The following is a 20,491-nucleotide window of genomic DNA, read 5'->3' on the forward strand; positions in this document are numbered from 1 at the left end:
ATTGTATACCTTTAAAAACTACTGGATTTTAACAGGGAGTTAATCTCTTCTGGTCTGGGTCCATTGAGCTACTACTTCAATGTCCTCTTCAAATAGGTATATGGATCTTTCATAAGTATATCGCCTTAATTCCTACTCTCTAGTCTAGTCTTTCTTCTGCCACAGAGCAAGTAGGCTATGTGCTACTCTTGCTCATATTTTTTTCCTGCAACTCCTTTCCTATTTTTTTGGGGAAAGAGATGAATTGAGATTTCTATCTCTTAGTCCTGGTTCAATAAATAGCTATTTCTGCCATCCACCGCCACTTCTTGGCTAACTACAATAATTTTGTGGATCTTGAACATGTATTACAGAGTAGAAAACAAAGCAAATTGACCTGTTTTGGTATGTTATATAATTTACATTTTTTTCTGCAGATGTAAAAAATTCACAGAAACTTTATCCTGAGCTTCCCAATTGCCATGCTTCTGAAGGTAAGTACTACACTTTGAATTTATTTTAGAAATGCCACCTGGAATTGGTGAGACCTCATGGGGATATTTTGGAAAAATTACACTTTAAAAAATGTGTGCTTGTATCACTTTGTCATCTTTATTATTTAGACTCATCCTGTGCATTAAACAAATTAAGAATACCTTATGCATTTTTTTATGTTTTAGAAATGTTTTATAAACATCTTCCCTTATCTTGTTCCCTGACTATGCTCAGGCAGCAGGTGAATCTCACATTACTTTCTGTCTCCTTGTGGCCTAACATCTTACATTTGAAAAATCCTTTTTCCTATTTCAAATACATGTCCAGTCCAATAACTACACTATATTTGATGATACCACCTTAATGAGGTAAAAGAAACTACTTTGACATGACATAATCCTGTGTCCAAGTTTACCTATCTGTGCATAATGTAGTGTAAATCCTGCTTTAAATAAACAGGCATCCACAATGGTCAAATCTGATTAGCATCATAAGGATAGTTTGCCATTGCATTTACATCCTTTTACAGGATTATGCAGTGATTTGAGATTATAAATATGTTTTTTAGTATAACAAAGAGATCACTTGTTGACTGTACAAACCACAGCACTGTTCTGAAGTCAAAACAGAGGCCTGTCTCATTTTCATCCCTAACTTATTTATGATTCTGTGGCACCCAGCACCACTTATAGTTTATGGAGTTAGAACTGTGAGAGCTTAGCATCACAGACTATTAGAACTAATTCTGAAGCCCAGACAGTTCAGATTGTTCTACACCTGATACAAATCTATGGGCCAAGTGGTAAATTCACTTAGAGAAGGCTAAAGCCAAACGAGCTTTTGTTTCTTCAGGTATGTCTCACCCTTCCAATGGAAAAAGCAAGTTTGCGTTGATCCCCTAGAACCACAAATTGTTTTGCAAGTCAAAAAACTAATATTTTCCCCAAATAAATTGGATAGGCTTATTGAGCTATACGTTTCTTTCTTGTTCAACACTAAGGGTGCATCTAAACCAGTGTTTCCCAATTTTATTTGGCCATGGAACCCTTTTCAAAATTCAAGGAACCCCTAGGTTTGTCAAGCCAAAAAAAAAAAAAAAAAGAGAGGGAACTCACCAATGCATGAAAATCACATTCCTTCCCCAAGATCCCACCCCTTTGAGGCCCCATCCGCTCTGTTCCCCTCCTCTCCATCGCTTGCTATCCCCAGCCCTTACACACTCTCACTGGGTTGAAATAGGAGGTGCGGGCTCTGGGGTGGGAATGAAGGATTTGGGTGTGGGAAGGGGTGAGAAGTACAAGCTCTGGGAGGGATTGGATGCAGGAGAAGGGGATTCTGGCTCGGGAGGGGGCTCCAGGCTGGGGAGTGTTGGGCTCAGGTGGAAGGTTGGGGTGCCGAGCAAGTCACAGGCTTGTGGATGTGAGGGTGCAGGAGTTTGGGTTGGATATGTGAGGGGCTCAGGGCAAGGAGGCTGAGTATGATGGGCTCAGGACACAGATTTGTGATGTGTGGATGGTGCAGGAGTGTTGTGGCAGAAGACTGAGGATGAGGGGATGCAGGAGTTTGGGGAAGTAAGAGGCTCAGGACGGGGTTCCAGAATTGGGGTCAGGTGGTGCAGGAGTGTTATGATGCTGCAGTGAGATGGGGATTTGGTCCCAATTGGGGGCATGTTGGCCAGGCTTCATTTTTAAAAAAAAAATATTATGTCAAACTCAAAAGGTTTTAGCATCGTCTTTATTTATGAAAGGGGCAGGGAACCTGTTTTGAGTCAAGGATCACTGACCTACAGAAAAGTCAGTTGGGGCCACACAAACAAGATGCAAAAAAAACCCCTCCAAAACCCCCCAAGCCTCACTAATGTGGTCCCAACTGTGCTTGTGGGGACAGGGTGCTAGTGGGTGCTGGGGCTGGGGAGAGGGTGCTGCTGGATGACAGGATGCTGGCATAGGTGATGGGGTGCTGGGGCAGGATGTTGGGGTTACGGACATGGTCCTGCTGGGCACTGGGGTGGGTGGCAGGGTGCTAGGGCTGGGGACAGCGTGCTGCTGGGTGCTGGGGTGAGTGGCAGGGTAGTGGAGCTAGGGACAGGGTCCTGGAGTGGATGGCAGGGTGCTGCTGGGTGCTGGGGGGGGGGGGCAGGGCACACGTGGGGGGTCTGGACAGGAGTAGCTGGGACCAGTACCTGGCAATTCTGCAGCACTTCTGGGTTCCAGGAAGTGTGCGACTGTACTTCCTCTCTCCAAACAGCTGGCGTGCACGCTGCCTGAACAGCAGGTGCTGTTGCACTCCAGCAACTTACTTCCACAATGCCATCCTGTGGGCGGGGGGAGGGTGCGGGGAGTCCCAGGGCAGAGAGCACTGCCTGTACAGTCAAAGCTGCGCAGACCTGGGTCTCCTGACCTCCCTCTCCTCGCCCCCACTGTGCAGAAAGGCCGCAGAACTAAGTTACTGGGTGCCACAGCCCCAGCTGTTCAGGCAGCCCATGCTGGCTCCTTTGGGGAGGGAGAAGTGCTTCCCTCCCCGCTGTGGGTCACGTGGGGTCACCCCTGTCCAGCACCCCTCTAGTGTGCCGGCTGGGAGCAACTGTTCCCCTCTGCCCCCGTCTCGCTATGCCTCTGCATTGCCAGGGAGGAAGGGGAAACAAGTGTGCTGCCTCTTTAAGAAGCTGGTTAGCCGGTGCTCTCTCTTTCAGAAGGGGCAGGGGAGTGCCAGCTCCTTGCGGAATCCCTGCTTTCGCTCCGCAGAGCACCAATTGGGAAACACTGGTCTCGATAGCACCCTTCTGTTGGAATAGCTACGCAAACTTCGTAGCTTATTCCGAGTCTAAATCAAAAGAGCTTATTTTGAAATTTGGCACTATCTAAATAGCGCCACATTTCAAAATAAGGCACTGTTCCGACAAATCCCTTAACCATTACAGTGACACCAGAATAGTGCACCCACTATTTTGGTAAATAGCAGGTGCTTTTGAAGATGCAGCATTGCTATTTTGGGGGTACTTCCAGCATCCCAAAATAGTAACACAGTCTAGATGAGGTCTAAGTTTTCTACAGATAGTAATACTGACCAAGACTTACTATCAGATCCTAAACATTGGCACCACATAAACACATTGTGTCTCAGATACACAGTGCTTAAAATTTAAAACTTTCACCAAAATGTTTTAATGTATTTTCAGTTTAAAAAATACAAATCAAAATAACCACAATAGTCCAGTTACGTTAAAAACATTGTGTTCATAATGTCCACTAAGTATGATTTAATTTAACCTAAGGTCCTGACAAAAGTATCAAAGTACTGATGTTTTTTCACATCCATGAATCATTAATAAATGAACAAGAATTACACAAAAATATAAAAAATGTTAAAATTTATAATACTTTAAAAAATTCATCTTCATTTTAAGCATCCTTACTCATTCATCTCTGTACTCAGCTTTCCTTTTAAGAAAATACAAACAATTACTTGCCAATTTCTTGTAGTAATACAAATTCTTGTTGGGGAAAAGCATTTAATTTAGGATTAGGGTCAGCAACCTTTCCGAAGTGGCATGCCAAGATTTAACCATCCTGCCATGGGCCATGCTGTTCTCCCAGGGGGGACGGGCTCTCCACCATGCACCCTGTGTACTACCTTTGTCAATGCAAACCTTTCCACGGATTACCAGTTGCTAATGGAAACTCACTGTTAATTACATAATTACGCCAGAGCCATTTTGCTAGTGCTGTAGCTGGGGAGAACAGTTTTATTTAATTATTAAACAGATTAAGCGTTTTAACTTTCTCATGTTAGTTTATCAAATTTCATTTTAAATAAAGTAAAATATTATGTCCAATACAAAAGGTTTCAATGTCTTCTTTCTTTATGGCAGGGGTGGGGAACCTTTTTGGGTTGGGGACCTCACAAGTGATCCACAGAAAAATCAGTTGGGGACCACACAAGAGAGAAGCAAAAAAAAAAATCTCCTCCCAAAATCCCCAACCCTCACTGATGTAGCTTTCAGCTGAGACACCTCACTCTTCTGGCACTCCAGCCTCATGGGGTGAGGCGAAGGGGCAGGGAGGGTTCAGGGCTTTCCTTAGGCCAGATTTACTTTTCTGGGGTTCCAGAATTAGTGGATTTTTGTGGACCCCCTTAGGCTCTGGAGTGGGAACAAAAATGAGGGGTTCAATGTGTGGGACAGGGCTGCCAGCGAGTGGGATAGGGATGCAGGATCTGTGTGAGAGGTGGGATGCAGGGTGGGGTGAGAAGGGCAGGGTCTAGAAGGGAGTTTGGTGGCAGAAGAGGGTGTGGGGTAGTGGTACAAGAGGGAGTTTGAGGGTGAGAGAAGATTGGGAGAGTAACACAGGAAAGATGAGAATGCAGCCAAATAGCTAGTTAGGGAGGGAGGCAAAGAAGTGGAGAGTAAAGGAAGGAGCAACTTCTGCAAAGTAAAATTGTATCTTCCCCCCCCCCCCACCCCTCACATCTTCTCTCTGCTCCATCCTCGCTCTCCTCAACCCCATGACCCCCCCCAGCCTGATCCCCCTGCATTGCCCTATGCCCCTTAGTGAAACCCCTGCCCTCTCCCATCCTGCTCCTGCATCCTCCATCACACCCTCTCCTGCTCACACTGTGCCCCCAGAACCCTCACTGGTAGGTCAGCAATTCTGGGACGGGGAGAGGCAGCAGGGTGTGGGGAGGCAGAGTCTCTTTCATGCCCGGCCCAGTCCTTTGCCTGCAGGCTGCGGCTCCAGGGCTGAGGCAGGCAGAGCCCGGGGCTGCCCAGGGCTGGCTCCAGCCTAGCCGGGTATAGCAGGACACTGGGGAAGGGGCTTCCTAGTCCTGCACACAGCCCGTGGGGATTAGCACGGTGCAGCACCTGTGACTTGCCAGCTGAACAGGCCCAGCCCCACCCTCTCCTGTGTGTGCCTCTCCCATCCCAACAGTTGCTTTGGCCTGCAACTGTGTGGCTGAGGCGGTAGCTGCAGCACGAGCTTCCCCGTGTGTGTGAGAGGAGCGGGGCTGAACTCCCTCCCCACGTGCCAGTGAAGGTCAGCTCACATGCTGCTTGTGGCATACCTGCCAGGGGTTGACAACCCCTGATACAGGCAATAGGTCATCGAGTCCAGTCCAGGGCCAAGCACGGTTTCATCCCTGATAGATGTCTGTCAAACCTGCTCTTGAATATCTCCAGAGATGGAGATTCCACAACCCCGTTCCCTCCAGGAATTTAACCACCCAGGCAGTTGGGAATTTTTTCCTAATGTCCAAAGTAAACCTTACTTGCTGCTGTTTAACCCCATTGCTTCTTATCCAATCCTCAGAGGTCAAGGAGAACAATTTTTCTCCCTCCTCCTTGTAACACCCTTTCAGATGCTTGAAAACTACAATCATGATCTGAGGAAGTGGGTCTGGCCCACGAAAGCTCATCATCTAATAAACCATCTTGTTAGTCTTTAAAGTGCTACATTGTCCTGCATTTTGCTTTAATTCCCTCTCAGTCTTCTTTTTTCTAAACTGAACAGGCCCAATTCTTTCAGTCTTCCCTCTTGGTTTCATTTACAAGTTTGACACCTTGAATAGAGGTTTAAACAAAGACCTGACCTGGATGAGCCGCTACATTACCATAGATAATCTGACAATTTTTTCTCCATTTTTTCCTGTTATCTTTCCCTTCCCATCCCCTCTCTTTCTCTGTTTATTTGGACCCTGGGCTCCTTAACTCCATTTATCTGAAGAAGTGGGTTGTGTGCACGAAACTCATGGTACCATCTACATTTTGTGTTAGTCTCTAAGGTGCTGCAGGACTATTCACTCTTTTTTAAATTTCCTCATACATCATGTTTTCTAGACCTTTTATCATTTTTGTTGCTCTTCTTGGGTCCTTCTCCAGTTTCTCCACATCTTTCTTGAAATGTTGTGCTCAGAACTGGACACAATACTCCAACTGAGGCCTAATCAGCCTAACCTAATAACATGGTTTCAACATTTAACATAAATCTCTTCTATTGCCAGTGCAGAAAACTACAATAATTTGAAGGTAATGCATAGAAGTAGAAATAGAACAAATCCTCTGGAAGCTATGATTTTGATTTTATGATACTATAATAAACATTGCTGCAGGAATACTGCATCTTGGCATATAACTATAGTACTTCTAGTGTCATAAGTAGGAATGAATTAATCCTCCTCCCCAAAGAGGAGGGGGAGAATGATAAAACTAACAGACGGGTTGAAACATTCTATACTTCTATTATGTTACATTAAAGAAGAATTAAATTTGTGTTTGAGGCATTTTTAATTATCTGCTATGGTGACCTTCTGAGTTATCTTGTTGAGTAAAGTAATATAACCTGTTTCAAGTCCAAGACAGACTATTAAATTTAAAACCTGCATCTCTAAACTGATATTATGATATTTGATTCATATGCAAGCAGAGCAGACTAAGTTTTTTATACAGTTCAGTTCTGTAAAGAGTAATTTAGATTAATACACTAAAATGTAAATGGTGTAAAGAAAATGTAAAAGATTTTAAAGAAATAGAAAAGTGCCTATTTCTTTAAACTCTTGTAAATCTCTAGAAATTATTACACCTCTGAAATTTTTTTTAAAAAATCACAGCAGTATAATTATTAATTCAGTAGGTTGAGATTATCAAAGGAATCTCTTGGATTTGACCATCCAACTCCCTTAAGATTCTTTTAAATTCCCTATTCTAGCAAATACCATTGTGTTTGGCAGAAACCAGCTGTCTCAAAAGAAGTCGCTGATTTTAATCTGACTTTTCAGAAAGAAGCTTTGAGTTGCTACTTTTTAGGTTTTTTTAAATAAAATTCTTCTCGGAAAATGTTCAATAATATATGGTCTGTATGTCTTCCTTCTTGTTTGATAGCTTTCAAAAGAACTTACACCTCTTCTCACATAATGTAACATGTCTTACCCTACCAGGTAGCTGGGGAAACAAAAATGGTCAATTACAACTCATATGATGTGTCCATTAACTTCCCCATTAGCCTTTTTACATTTTGGAAGTATGCCACATGGGAAGCTGGATGTTTCTGATTCAATTCCTCAAATGTTAACATCCCATTCAGATCAAATGGAACAAGGCAGAGCCATAGTGGCCTCGTTTTGGCTCTGACTGTTTTAACCTTCCAAATCATACTATGACAGATCTCCAAGTAGCTGTCTTATCACAAACCAGCTCTACAAGCCAGATCCACAAGGAAGGCTTTGGAATTACAGTTCATCCACAAATTCAGTTAACATGCTAATGGACTCAATAGTGATGAAGGTTGGTTAGGACATTACCAATTTAACAACCATTGTAGGTCCTAACAGCTCTCTGAGTACAGGCAGACCCCGACTTACACGGATCCGACTTATGTCGGATCCGCACTTACGAACGGGGCTTTCTCGCCCCGGAGGTCGAGGTGGCGGATTGCTGCCTGCGAGCCCTGGGGTGAGAGAGCCCCGTTCGTAAGCTGCTCCCGGTGCCCCTGGTCTGCTGGGGGGGGGGAGGGGCGCAGCTAGTGTGCCCCCCCCAGCAGACCAGGCTTTTGTTGCGGACCCTGGGACAGAGCAGCTGGGGCGCTGCCGATGTGACCAGAGCGGCGCTGCAGGACCATACTGGACCAACCCGGCAGCACCCCAGCTGCTCTGCCCCAAGTTCTGATTCAGCCGCTGCTGGTCAGTTTCAGCAGTGGCTGAATCAGGACGCCTGGGGCAGAGCAGCTGGGGTGCTGCTGGGTTGGTCCAGTAGCGCCAAGGAACGAGGAGCGGTGCTACTGGAGCAACCCAGCCCCACCCCAGCTGCTCTGCCCCAGGTGTCCCCAAGTCAGCCGCTGCTGAAACTGACCAGCGCTGACTACAGGAAGCCCGAGGCAGAGTTGCTCTGCCCCAGGCTTCCTGGAATCAGCCGCTGATCAGTTTCAGCAGCAGCTGACTTGGGGACGCTTGGGGTTCTTAAGTTGAATCTGTATGTAAGTCAGAACTGGCGGTCAGTTTCAGCAGCGGCTGAATCTGGACGCCAGTTCCGACTTGCATACAGATTCAACTTAAGAACAAACCTACAGTCCCTATCTTGTACGTAACCCCGGGGACTGCCTGTAGTATCCTTCCTGATATGGAAATCTGTCTATTGACTTTGAGTTTTATCTGCTTAGGTTTAAGTACCCATTCTCCAGATACTAACGGTACGTCTAGACTACATGCCTCTGTTGTCAGAGGCATGTAGATTAGGCTACCAGACATAGGAAAATGAAGCGGCGATTTAAATAATCGCCACTTCATTTAAATTTACATGGCTGCCGCGCTGAGCCAACAAACAGCTGATCAGCTGTCTAGTCTAGACGTACCCTTACTGATGCTCTGTCTCCCACCCTCCTCCCTTATTCTTCTCCCCTACCCTCCGCTTCCCCTCTCCTATTTATTTCAAGTGTTCACATCCCAAACTCATAACTCCGGTCATCTGAAGAAGTGGGCTGTGCCCACAAAAGCTCATGATACCATTCACATGTTTTGTTAGTCTATAAAGTGCTACCAGACCATTTGTTGTTGTTGTTTTTTTAATGATTCTCAAAGTTAAGGATTTTGACACTAGGACTGGGTAATGTAAATGACACATTGTAGTTTGTATCTTGAAAATATAAAGCAAAAATGAAAGGTGGCTTTCTGATTGATTCTGCTGTAAGTGCCCAGGGAGACTCTTGCTTCTGGTGAAGTCTGAAAATGTAGTTTTCATATGACAGTATAGAAGGTGTTGTGACTAAGAATAGTATCACTTTCAGCTGTCCTTTGTGCATAAATGATTTATGTAGTTGACCTTTTGTTTTCAGTTTCTCATTTCTGAAAATGAATACAATTAATGACTCATTTTGCCTTCTCTCAGTCTTGATTTGCCATTTTTCACATTTATAAGACACTTATGGACATGAAGATCATATAATAATACCATAGGGTAAAGCTACTATTTAAAAATTCTACGATTTTGCATTTGTCAAAGTTCCCTTAACTTAGAAACTTTAAAAAAACTTTTTTTAAAGAATTAGCAGAAATTGAAAACAAAGACATTGTGCACCTCCTCCAAAAAGCCAGAACAAAGTCAAACTTGTGCTAGTGGAAAGATATTTAAGAAATCCAAACACATACCACTGTTTTGGCTAGAAGCCATTCACAATGAAATAGTAAAAACAAGTAATCCTGTCGCACCTTAGGCTATATCTACACTGCTAGTCCATGTCTTAAGAGAAAGCCTGTTATATAGAAATATAATGGGCTCCCTATTCCAACGGCCCGGTAAATCTCATTGCACGAAGGTTAAGGGGTGTTTCAGAATAGCGCCTTATTCTGAAGTCACCTCAAAATAAGCTATGCAATTTGTGTATCTTATTTCAAGGTAAGAGTGGTGTGTAGATGCACTCTTAGAGGCTAACAAATATATAGGATCATAAGCTTTTGTGGGTAATTAGATGAGTTGGTGTGGAAATAACAGAATCCAAGGTGTGCAAGAACTACAGAACAATTGCCTTAATGAGTCATCTAGGCAAGGTGCTGATGATGACAGAAAGATTGAGATTACATATAGAAGAATATCTAGTGGATGAGCAAATGGGATTCAGGAAAGATAGAAGTACCATACAGCAGATATTGGCACTAAGATATGGAATGGATAGCAGACTGATATGGTTGTTCAAGGATATCTACCATAATGCGGCGGCAACAGTGAGAATGTGCGGAGAGTTGGAAAGTTGGTTTAGAACGAGTAGAGGTACGAGATAAGGAGATCTGATATCGAGTATCTTCTTTACAAACCTAGAGAGAGTGATGGACAAGATCAAGGAAGAGGTAGAAGGGATATCGGTGCATGGGATGAGAATTAACAACTTGAGGTTCATGGATGATATATAGTTATTGAGGAAGATGAAGAGAAGTTAGCGAGAAAGGTGCAGGTACTAAATTAGGAAGGCAAGCTGTATGGACTGATTATGAATATGGATAAAATGAAGACAATGGTATTTGGAGATAAGGAAATAGGAAGGAAAATCAGTGTAGATGGGATCGAACTAGAGAATGTAGAGAAGTTCACGTATTTGGGGAGCAACCAGACGTATGATCTAGGCTGTAAGAAGGAAATAGCAACTAGAATAGCAAAAGCAAGAGTGAGTTTGAAGGCGATGGACAAGATCTGAAAAAGTAAAGCAATTAGCTTAGGAACGAAACTGAGTGTCTTGAAAACGTGTGTTTAGCAGCATGTTGTACGGATGTGAAACATGGATGATAATGAAAGAATTGAAGAGAAGTATATTAGTGTTAGAGAAAAGTTGTTATAGAAAGATCCTCAGAATAGGATGGATGCAGAACGTTACCAATGAGGAATTATATAGGAAGATACAACCGAAAGAGAACCAACTTCAGAAGCTTATACAACGGAAGTTACAGCTATTCGGGCATATCTGCAGAATGAACGATAAGCAAAAAGTTAAGACCCTGGTATTCAGCATAATGGATGGTCCAAACAGGAGAGGCAGACCCCACAGAGAATGGGTAGATGATATGGTAGATTGGTGCGGAGCTATTCTACAGAAACTAAACCACTCTGCATTGGACAAGGAAAGATGGAAGGAAATAGTGAGGGGAGGCATCAGACATCAATGGGCGCTGAGCCCATGGTGGTTGATGATGATGAAGGTGTTTAAATAGAACAGCAGAAGCAGTTACCTGTCAATTGTAGAACCCATGTAAATTAAGCTAATTAAGTAGGCTGGGTGTGTTGCATAGCTTTTTATGTGAAAAATATGAACGTCACAGGCAGAGGAAATTGGCTTCATAGTATGCTAACCACTTCTTCTTCGAGTGGTCCCCTTGGGTGCTCCACTCTTGGTATTGGGCTCGTCCCAGCGTCACTGGTCGGAGGTTTTCCGTAGCAGTTGTCAGCCGGACCATGCGTGTGGTCCGGCTCCTGTCAGTTCCTTTCAACCGTCCTTGGTTGCTGGCGGAGCTTCCCTGTTCTCCTCAGTGAAGCTCAGCTTCTGTGTTTTAAAAAAAAAAAGTTATAGTTAGTTTCATGTTAGGGTAATAGTTAGTTGTTAGTTTTTAGTTGTTAGTTATCTAGTTAAAAACAAAAACTTGAAATTGACATGCCTGGCTCCTCAGGCTTTAAAAAGTGTTCCTGTTGCTGGGAGACTATGCCGGCATCGGACGGGCATGTGGCTTGTATCAGCTGCCTGGGGGAAGCTCACATCCCTCACAAATGTAAGCACTGCCTAAAACTGATGTCCAGGGCGCAGAGAGAGAAATGTTGTTTTTGTTTGACAAAGCACTGTAGCCTTGAAGCGGCATTCCGCCGCCGGCTGCAATCATTATGGGAGCACAAAAGAGAGGTACTTCATTCTTCAGGCCATCTTCAGCAAAGAGAGTGAGAGCATCTCCCACTCATTCTCTACTTGCTGCACCATCCACAAGGGTCATCAGAGCAGATGAGCCAGGCATGTCGGGATCCACTCCTGCTGCCCCAGAACAACTACCGGGGCTGCGGCGAAGAAATCAGCCACCCCCGCACTGAGAGCAAATGCCATGTCAGCATGGAAGGCGGCATTAGCACCGGCACCAAAAGCCGCAGGGAAAGTCGGCTTGGCTCCACCAGCCAAGCTGGTGGCATCAGAGGTGATACAGGCACCGGTACTGAGAGCCACATGCGGGGATGGCTCGGCACCACCAGCATAGCTGGCGGCACCGGAGGCTCAGCAAGCATCAGCGCCAGCACCGAGAGCCTTGCACAGAGACAGCTTGGCACCGCCAGCACGGCTGGCGGCACCAAAGGTGCAGCAAACACCGGCACCGGCACTGAGAGCTGCGCATGCAGATGGCTTGGCACCGCCAGCACAACTGGCGGCACCGGAGATGTGGCAAGTGCCGGAGGTGCTCCAGGCACCAGAGGCATCGGCACCGAGGAGAACAGCTACCCTAGAGGCACCTTATCTGCCGGCAGAGCACAACGGGAAACCACGGCAATCTCCAGCACTGATGTTTCATGACAATGGAGAGCGTGCCAAGTGGGACAGTGGCTTGGCTGCGGCACCGAGAAAAGCCGCTTGTAAAATGACCATGCGCCTGTCATCTCTCTCCCCATCTCCAACTTTCTCCCCAGCACCATCTCCTTCACATCCTTGGCACTATTCCACCAGGGATGGGGTTGGACACTACTTGGGTGTCTTACTCACTGTGGCTCAGCCCTAGACCTCGGAGACACCACATGTCGCCTTATCACAGATAATCTCCATCATCGGCAAGGTGCTCACCTTGTTTGCCATGTTCACCAAGGCATTCTCCTGCACAATTTATTCTAGACATCATAGCAGCATTACATCGTCCAGACAGTCCTCCCCAGCGTATTCTGACCATTACCATGATCGATGCCACAGATCACATAGCTACTACAGGTCCCACTCCTATACTTGACCTGCATGCTGCTGCCACTCCCCAGACTATCAGCACGTTCCAGCAGGATCACACAGCAGAAGGAATATCTTTCCACACCACCTTCAATCAGTCCTCAGGTACAACCACAACAGTCTGATCCCGAAGAAGGACAGATATCTGAAGCTGAGGATCAGTCTGAGCGGATGTCACCAACAGACCAGTCTTCAGCATCTCCCGATGAGGCGGTCTTCCCTGCGGATATGTCCCCTCCAGATGACCTGAGACAGTTTCAGGAACTGTTCAAACGAGTTGCTAAATCTCAGGATGTACAGCTAGCAGAGGTGTAGACCAAGCAGCATCGCCTACTGAAAAATCTCCATCCACAACAACATTCAAAAATTGCTCTTCCAATCGATGAGGCAATCATGGAGGGCTGCAGACGAAATATGGCAGTCACTAGCCTCTACAGCCCCGACAAGCAAACAGGTTGACAAAGTTTTTTTTTTTTTTTTTTTTCTTCCCCAGCCAAGGGCTTCGAGTTTCTCTTTAATCATCCGCAACCTAATTCCTTGGTTGTGGATTCAGCTCAATAAAGGTCAAAGACGCCGCAATTCAGAACCATTGATGCAGACAAAGAGGCAAAGAAACTCGATACCTTCGGCAGGAAGGCCTACTCCTCTACCTCCCTACTTCTGCACATAGCGAATTATGCTGCCCTACTTTCCAATCATAATTTTGATAATTATTCGAAATTAACTGAACTGGCTCAATCTTCCAGATTTCAAGAAGCCGATCTTAGTCAGTGGTACACAAAGGTTATACTACATCTAGGGCAGGACTTCAAATCACTATGGATGTCACAGACACAGCAGCATGCTCCATGGCCACAGCCATTTCCATGCACAGAGCAACCTGGCTAGCCAAAGCAGGAGTCCCCAAAGAGCTGCAAGGCAAGGTGGAGGACCTTCCGTTTGACAAGCAAAAACTGTTTGTGGAGAAAACAGATGAAGTCCTCCACTCTGGGAAAGATTCCCATACAACCTTATGCACTTTGAGGATGTACACCACTCCGTTTAGGCGCAAGCGGTATTATCCATACCAGAGGAGATACGACCACCAGTATCAGAGGCAACAACAGCGCCCATATGAACAGACACATCCAAGACAGTGACCCCAGCGCAGATGACCTCAACCTGTGCGAGCAGCTAATCCATCATCCGTGAAGCAGCATGTTTGACTCCTCGGTCGAGGGCATGCAGACATCTCACATCGTTGCAAACCAACATCATGTTCTTCCCTTGTTCCACTATTGATTGCGGTCCTTTTACCATCAGTAGGCTACAGTAACATCTGATCGATGAGTTTTGGAACTGGTGACATCCGGATTCACAATTCCACTCACTTCCGTTCCTCCTACTACCCCCCCCCCCCCCCCCCAACCCGTCCCTTTTCAGGGACCCATTTCATGAGGAACTCTTACGGCAGAAAGCCCACCGTCTTCTCTTCATTGGGGCAATAGAGTTTTCTGGATCAGTTCAGAGGACGGGGGTTTTACTCCCATTGCTACTTAACTCAAAAGAAGTTGGAAGGATAGAGACCCATTCTAGATCTGCGAGGACTGAATCGTTACGTCCGGAAACAGAGGTTCAGGATGGTGATGATAGCTTCAATTTTGCCATCGCTCAACAATGGGGATTGGTTTGCAGCCCTCGACCTGCAAGATGCTTATTTCTGTATTGCCATACATCCAGCACACAGGCGATTCCTTCGTTTCACAATAGGAAGCGATCACTTCCAATATCACATTCTGCTCTTTGGTCTAGCAGCCTCTCCAGGGGTTTTTCCGAAAATGCTTGCAGTCGTGGCGGCACATCTCCATCAGATGAACGTCGTGGTATTCCCTTACCTGAACGATTGCCTCATGAAGGGCAGAACGCGGCAGGAGGCAGCATGCATGGTTGACTGTTCAAACTTTCAACTCCCTGGGCCTTAACAATGAAAAAAAGTCCACTTTGGATCCTACTCAAAACATAAAGTTCATAGGTGCCACACTCGACTCCATTACTGCGAGAGCATACTTACCTGTGGAAAGATTTCACGCAATACATGACCTTGTGACCATGCTCAACAATGCTCCCATGGTGTCAGTACACACTTGCATGAAGTTGATGGGCCATATGGCTGCTACCACTTTTGTAGTTCTTCATGCCCGGCTACATTTTCGATGCCTCCAACATTGGCTAGCATCCATATACATACCTTCAAGACACAGCATCCAAAAGATAGTCGCGCCTCCAGCCTACGTCTGCAAGTCCCTCACATGATGGAGGAAGCCTCACAACCTCATGACAGGAGTTCCATTCCATTGGTTGCAACCTTCCTACCAAATAACCACAGACACTTCCCTCATCGGTTGGGGCACACACGTGAATGGCGGGAAAGTACCAGGCAAATGGTCAGTCTCCGAAAGACTTCTCCACATAAACCTCTTAGAGCTGAGAGCTATTTTTCAGGCATGCAAACACTTCCACACCCATATCTTAGGCGTGGTGGTCAGGGTGTTGACAGACAACATTGCCGCAATGTATTATACCAACCGGCAAGGAGAGGCAAGATCATGTTCCCCATGTGCAGAAGCAGTCAGTCTATGGAATTTCTGCATCCAAAACAACATCACCATCACAGCGTCATACTTACCTGGCTCCAGCAATACAATTGCAGACTCTGTCACCAATTCTCACTGGATCATGAGTGGGAAATACGAGCGGACATCCTTCGCCAAATTTTCCACAGATGGGGAACTCCTCTCATAGATCTATTTGCCACTTCACACAACAGGAAATGCCGATTTTTCTGCTCTAGGGCAGGAAACAAGAAAGGATCGCTGGGGGATGCACTGTTAATCAGCTGGAAGGGATCACTACTTTATGCATTCCCTCCAACAGTACTTGTTCCCAGAACACTGGAGAAAATAAACACCGAATTGGCATGGATAATATTACTGGCCCCAGCGTGGGCGAGACAGCCACGGTATCCATTCCTCCACAGGATATTGGTGAAACCACTTTACACACTTCCCACCTATCAAATCTCCTATCATAGAATCAAGGTTCTCTCCTTCATCCCAAGCCAGGAACTCTACCTAACAGCCTGGTTCCTGATTGGCTCAAAACAAGTGAGCACGTCTGTTCGGAGCAAATGGAGGCAATCCTTCTGCACAGTAGGAAATTATCTATCTGAAAGACTTACGTTGCGAAGTGGACTAGATACACACGGTGGTGTTGCGACAATCAGGCTAACCCCGAAGCATCTTCACTCCATTGAATCCTTGATTACGTTGTCCATTTGCAAGGTTCCGGTCTGTCAATCTCGTCTGTAAAAGTATACATGGCAGCGATTAGTGCTTTTCATCACCCTATAGAAGGATTCTCCATGTTCTCCTACCCAACTACTAAAAGGTTCCTAAAAGGGCTGACAAACTTTAACCTCCCCATGGCGACCGCTTACCCCTTTGTGGAACCTAGATTTGGTACTCAATACCATGATGTATCCTCCGTTTGAGACATTAGCAACTACAGTAAAACTCCATTGGTGGATTCAATGCTCCAATGCCCCAGGCTTCCTGGAATCAGCCGCTGGTGACTTTCAGCAGCGGCTGAATCTGGGACATCTGGGGAAGAGCAGCTGGGATGCTGCTGGGTTGGTCCCGTAGCGCTGCTCCTCGGTGCTGCGGGACCAACCCGGCAGTGCCCCAGGTGTCCCCGATTCAGCTGCTGCTGAAACTGACCAGCAGCGGCTTAATTGGGGACGCTTGGGGCAGAGCCGGACTATCAGAAGGGGGGGCTATGAGGGGTCTGGTGTGGCATCCCCCCACCCCACCCCAGACCGCTCATAGCCCCCCTTCCAATAGTCAGGCATATCTGATAATCTGGCACCCCCTGGGTCCTAAAGGTGTCAGATTATTGCAAGTTTGCTGTATAATTTTTCAAATGTTAACAATGAAGGTAGTCTTCCTATTAGTGATTACATCGGCACACAGTTAGTGAGTTGGCGGCACCGATGGCAAATCCACCGTTCAGTGTTCACTAAAGAGTCGGTCACACTACATTTGCATCTGACATTTATTCCGAAAGTATGTTCTTGGTTCCATCTCAGTGAACCCATAGTATGACCATCTTTTTATACTAAACCTCACTCATCAGGGGGAAGCCTTATTACGCACCCTGGATATGTGCTGAGCACTCTCCTTCTATATCAGTTGAACTCGGGACTGGTCTGGCGCAAGACGGACAGATTACTAGTGTCGATAGCACAACGATCCAAAGGTGCTTTCCAGCCAGTGTATTGCGAAACTCATAGGCACGTGTATTACCACCTGTCACGCTACCCGAAATAGATCTCTTCTCTCACAACCAAAAGCTCATTCCACGAGGGTGATAGCTACATCCACAGCCTTTGCCCGTGGAGTGTCCCTGGAAGATATCTGCCGGATGGCCACGTGGTCATCAAATACTACCTTCATGTGACACTATGCAATTGTGCAATGTTTAGCCAAAGACTCGGCTGTGGCCTCTGCGGTATTAACAATGGTGGACAAACATTAAGTCCGGAGCACTGTCTGGGTACTGCTCTATAGTCACCAGGAGTGGAGCACCCACGGGGACCACTCGAAGACTAAGTTACTCACCTTCGTGCAGTAATGATGTTTCTTCAATATGTGTCCACATGGGTGCTCCACATCCCACCCTCCTCCCTGTTCTGGAATTTGTTTCTTTCTTGTTGCAGACAACCGAGCGGTGAGAGGAACTGATGGGAGCTGGATCACTCAATCAAAGGCGCAAAAGCCTCAAGACGCTGACCGTGCACGCGCGGTCCAGCTGACAACTGCTACTGAAAACCTCCGACCAGTGACTCTGGGACGAACCCGACACCAAGAGTGGAGCCCAACACCAAGAGGGGACACATCTCGAAGAAACATTGTTACTGCATGAAGGTTAGTAACTTTGTCATGTCTTTATTCAAGCCTAGATTGGTAGTCTAATTTGTAAATGAATTCCAGTTCAGAAATCTCTCTCTCTAACTGAATGGTGAAATTCCTTTGTAGAATAATAGCTACTTTTAAATCCATGATTAAGTGTCCAGGTAGGTTAAAAAATGTTCCTGTACAGATTTGTGTGTTACCATTCATGATATCTGATTTGTGTCCATTTATTCTTTGTTGCAGAGACTGCCCGGTTTGGCCAATTTATATGGCAGAGGGGCATTGCTGGCGCTAGATGGCATATATCACATTAAAGGATGTGCAGTTGTATGAGTCCCTGATAGTGTGGCTGACGTGGTTAGGTTTTGTGATGGTGTCTCCTATATAGATATATGGACAGAGTTGGCAACAGGATTTGTTGCAAGTGGTAGGTTCTTGGGTGAGTGTATATGAGGTGTGGTATGTGACTGCTGGTTAAGTATTTACTTCCAGGTTGTGGGGGCTGTCTCTAGGTAAGGATTGGCCTGTCCTTCAAGGACCATGAAGAGTGAGAGTGTCTTCCAGGAATGGGTGTAGATTGTCAATGGTGTGTTGGAGGGGTTTAAGCTGGGGGCAATAGGTGATGACCACAGGTGTTTTCTTATTTTCCTTGTTGATCTTGTCTTGAAATAGGTGACTTCTGGGCACTAATCTGGCTCTGTCAATCTGTTTCCTTACTTCCCCAGGTGGGTATTAAAGTTTTAAGAGTGCTTGATAAAGATCTTGTTAGGTGTTTGTCTCTGTGGAATTGGAACAAATACAGTTCTAAGGGCTTGGCTGTAGACAACTGATTTTGTAATGTGTCCTGGGTGGAAGCTAGAGCCACGTAGGTAAGAATAGTGCTCAACAGGTTCTTCTTTGAGAGCTTGCTTATGTGAATTTGAATTAGGTTCACGCACACCGCGCGTGCATGCATTCCAGAGCTTTTGTCCCCCAGCGATATCTGTTGGGACAGCAGGGTGCCCCCTTGAGTGGCACGGAGATAATGGTTAATAAGTATCCCCTACTGGCCCTTCCCTCCCTCAATTCCTTCTTACAACCTTGAGGGTAGCTGGAGAGTCTTGTCTTCTGACTTGAGCAATCCCAGTATGTAAATAGTTACCTCATTAGTAGCTCTTTTGTAGTGTAAATAGCCAGTGCTTAGAAGATTGTTCCTTTGGGTGCAAACTTTCCTCTCCCCTCCTGGGAAGGGTGATGCCAGGTCCACAGGGGTTCAACCCGTGCGGGACCTATTCAAAGCCTGTGCCCTGTGGGGACCCTCATAAAGCCTGTCTGAAATGACTGGGCCACTTTACAGAATCTTGTAAAATCTGCAAGGCTTTTAAACCCTGTACGAAGAGGGGAAAAAATTCCCATTTGAAGCTGATGCTTATGGAATCTGCACTTCAGCCAGCACTGGAGCGGGCACCAGCATTGCAGAGCACACCGGTGTCTCTGCATGAGCCTTCAGCAGCACCAGTGCATTCTGCAGCACAGAAGAAGGTTATGGTGCCACAGCACAGATCCCAGTCTCCAACCCCGAAGAAGAAGAGGTAGCCTAGAGGGAGATGTTTGGAGAGTCGGCACCGTACCCACACCCCAGCAAGAGCCTCACCTTGCCACCGTGATGCTCCAGGCCCCTCTAGGCACTGGCAGCTAAGAAGCCCAAGCCAAGAAGAGTCTATACACATGGACAGACCCTCTACCCTCGAAACATTCAACACTTCAAGGGAACTAATAGATCTGACTGCCTCGCCGGTCTCATCTCCGGCACTGAACATGTCAGCCTGCCACGTCAAGCACTTCGGTCAGTCAAGCCATGTGGCTACAGCATTAGTGGTACTGGGTACCTCTACAGCACCGGGGGCCTGGTCAGAACTGGGAAACACTATGGCACCGGGGGCCTGGACAGCACTGGGTTCCTCGTCGTTACTGGTAGCCTTGTCAGCACCATTGCCTTTGTCAACACCAGTAGCCGTGTTAGCACCATTGCCTTATATGGTGTCAGAAGCATCCTCATCATTGAGACGGCTGCTCCATGGGGACAGGAGGAGTGCACCAGTTATGACCACATTGCATAGTGAATCAGCCCCTTTGCCACCTATGGTGATGAGGCCACTCCTCCTCCAGTGCACAGTGGAAAGCCAGAGTCCGTGGCCAGGCACCGACCCCAGCATCTATTTCAGGTGCCCTTGACAGCCCTTCCTTGGTCTGCATGAGGCTGCTCATCAGAATCTGACTCGGGGTCAGGGGCTTCCTCGTGCAGATCGTCCCAGTACCGCTCCCATTTCTGGCACCACTCCTGGGACTAGGAGTACCAGCCCCATCAGACATGGCCACTGCAGATGCAACCGTAATGGCCCTTCTGGACCCCCTGGGCCTATCACCAAATGCAGGGCCCAGTGCCATCCTCCCAGGGATCTGGAGCGTCTCAGTCCAGGGGTACTCTGTTGACAACCCCCATGTCCAGGGCTCCTGCCTCAGAATATAGAGGCAGCCCACAAAGGGATTTGTCACATCTTATCAGACAGAATGAGGGATCAGAGGTCCGTGACCAGGCACAGCTGACCTACCAGGTGGCAGAGCCACCTCAGGACCAGAAGCCATTAAGGGAAT

General features: G+C 46.5%; 1 protein-coding gene across 2 annotated transcripts in view; it reads left to right on the plus strand.

The window, feature by feature from the left end:
- The window catches only part of SH3YL1 (SH3 and SYLF domain containing 1), an 87,810-nt gene that overhangs the window by 35,849 nt on the left and 31,470 nt on the right, over nt 1–20,491 (plus strand). Inside the window, exons 9-10 of one of the 2 annotated variants that reach the window (XM_089777064.1) lie at nt 417–473; nt 17,662–17,869. In XM_089777064.1, coding sequence (XP_089633190.1) covers nt 417–473; nt 17,662–17,867 — 263 coding nt within the window. In that variant the 3' untranslated portion in view covers nt 17,868–17,869. The remainder of the gene's footprint in view (nt 1–416; nt 474–17,661; nt 17,870–20,491) is intronic. The other variant, XM_089777065.1, reaches the window with a different exon arrangement.

Source organism: Pelodiscus sinensis, chromosome 3, assembly GCF_052426305.1.
Source record: "Pelodiscus sinensis isolate ZL-2025 chromosome 3, ASM5242630v1, whole genome shotgun sequence".
In the NCBI taxonomy this organism is placed as follows: Eukaryota; Metazoa; Chordata; order Testudines; family Trionychidae; genus Pelodiscus; species Pelodiscus sinensis.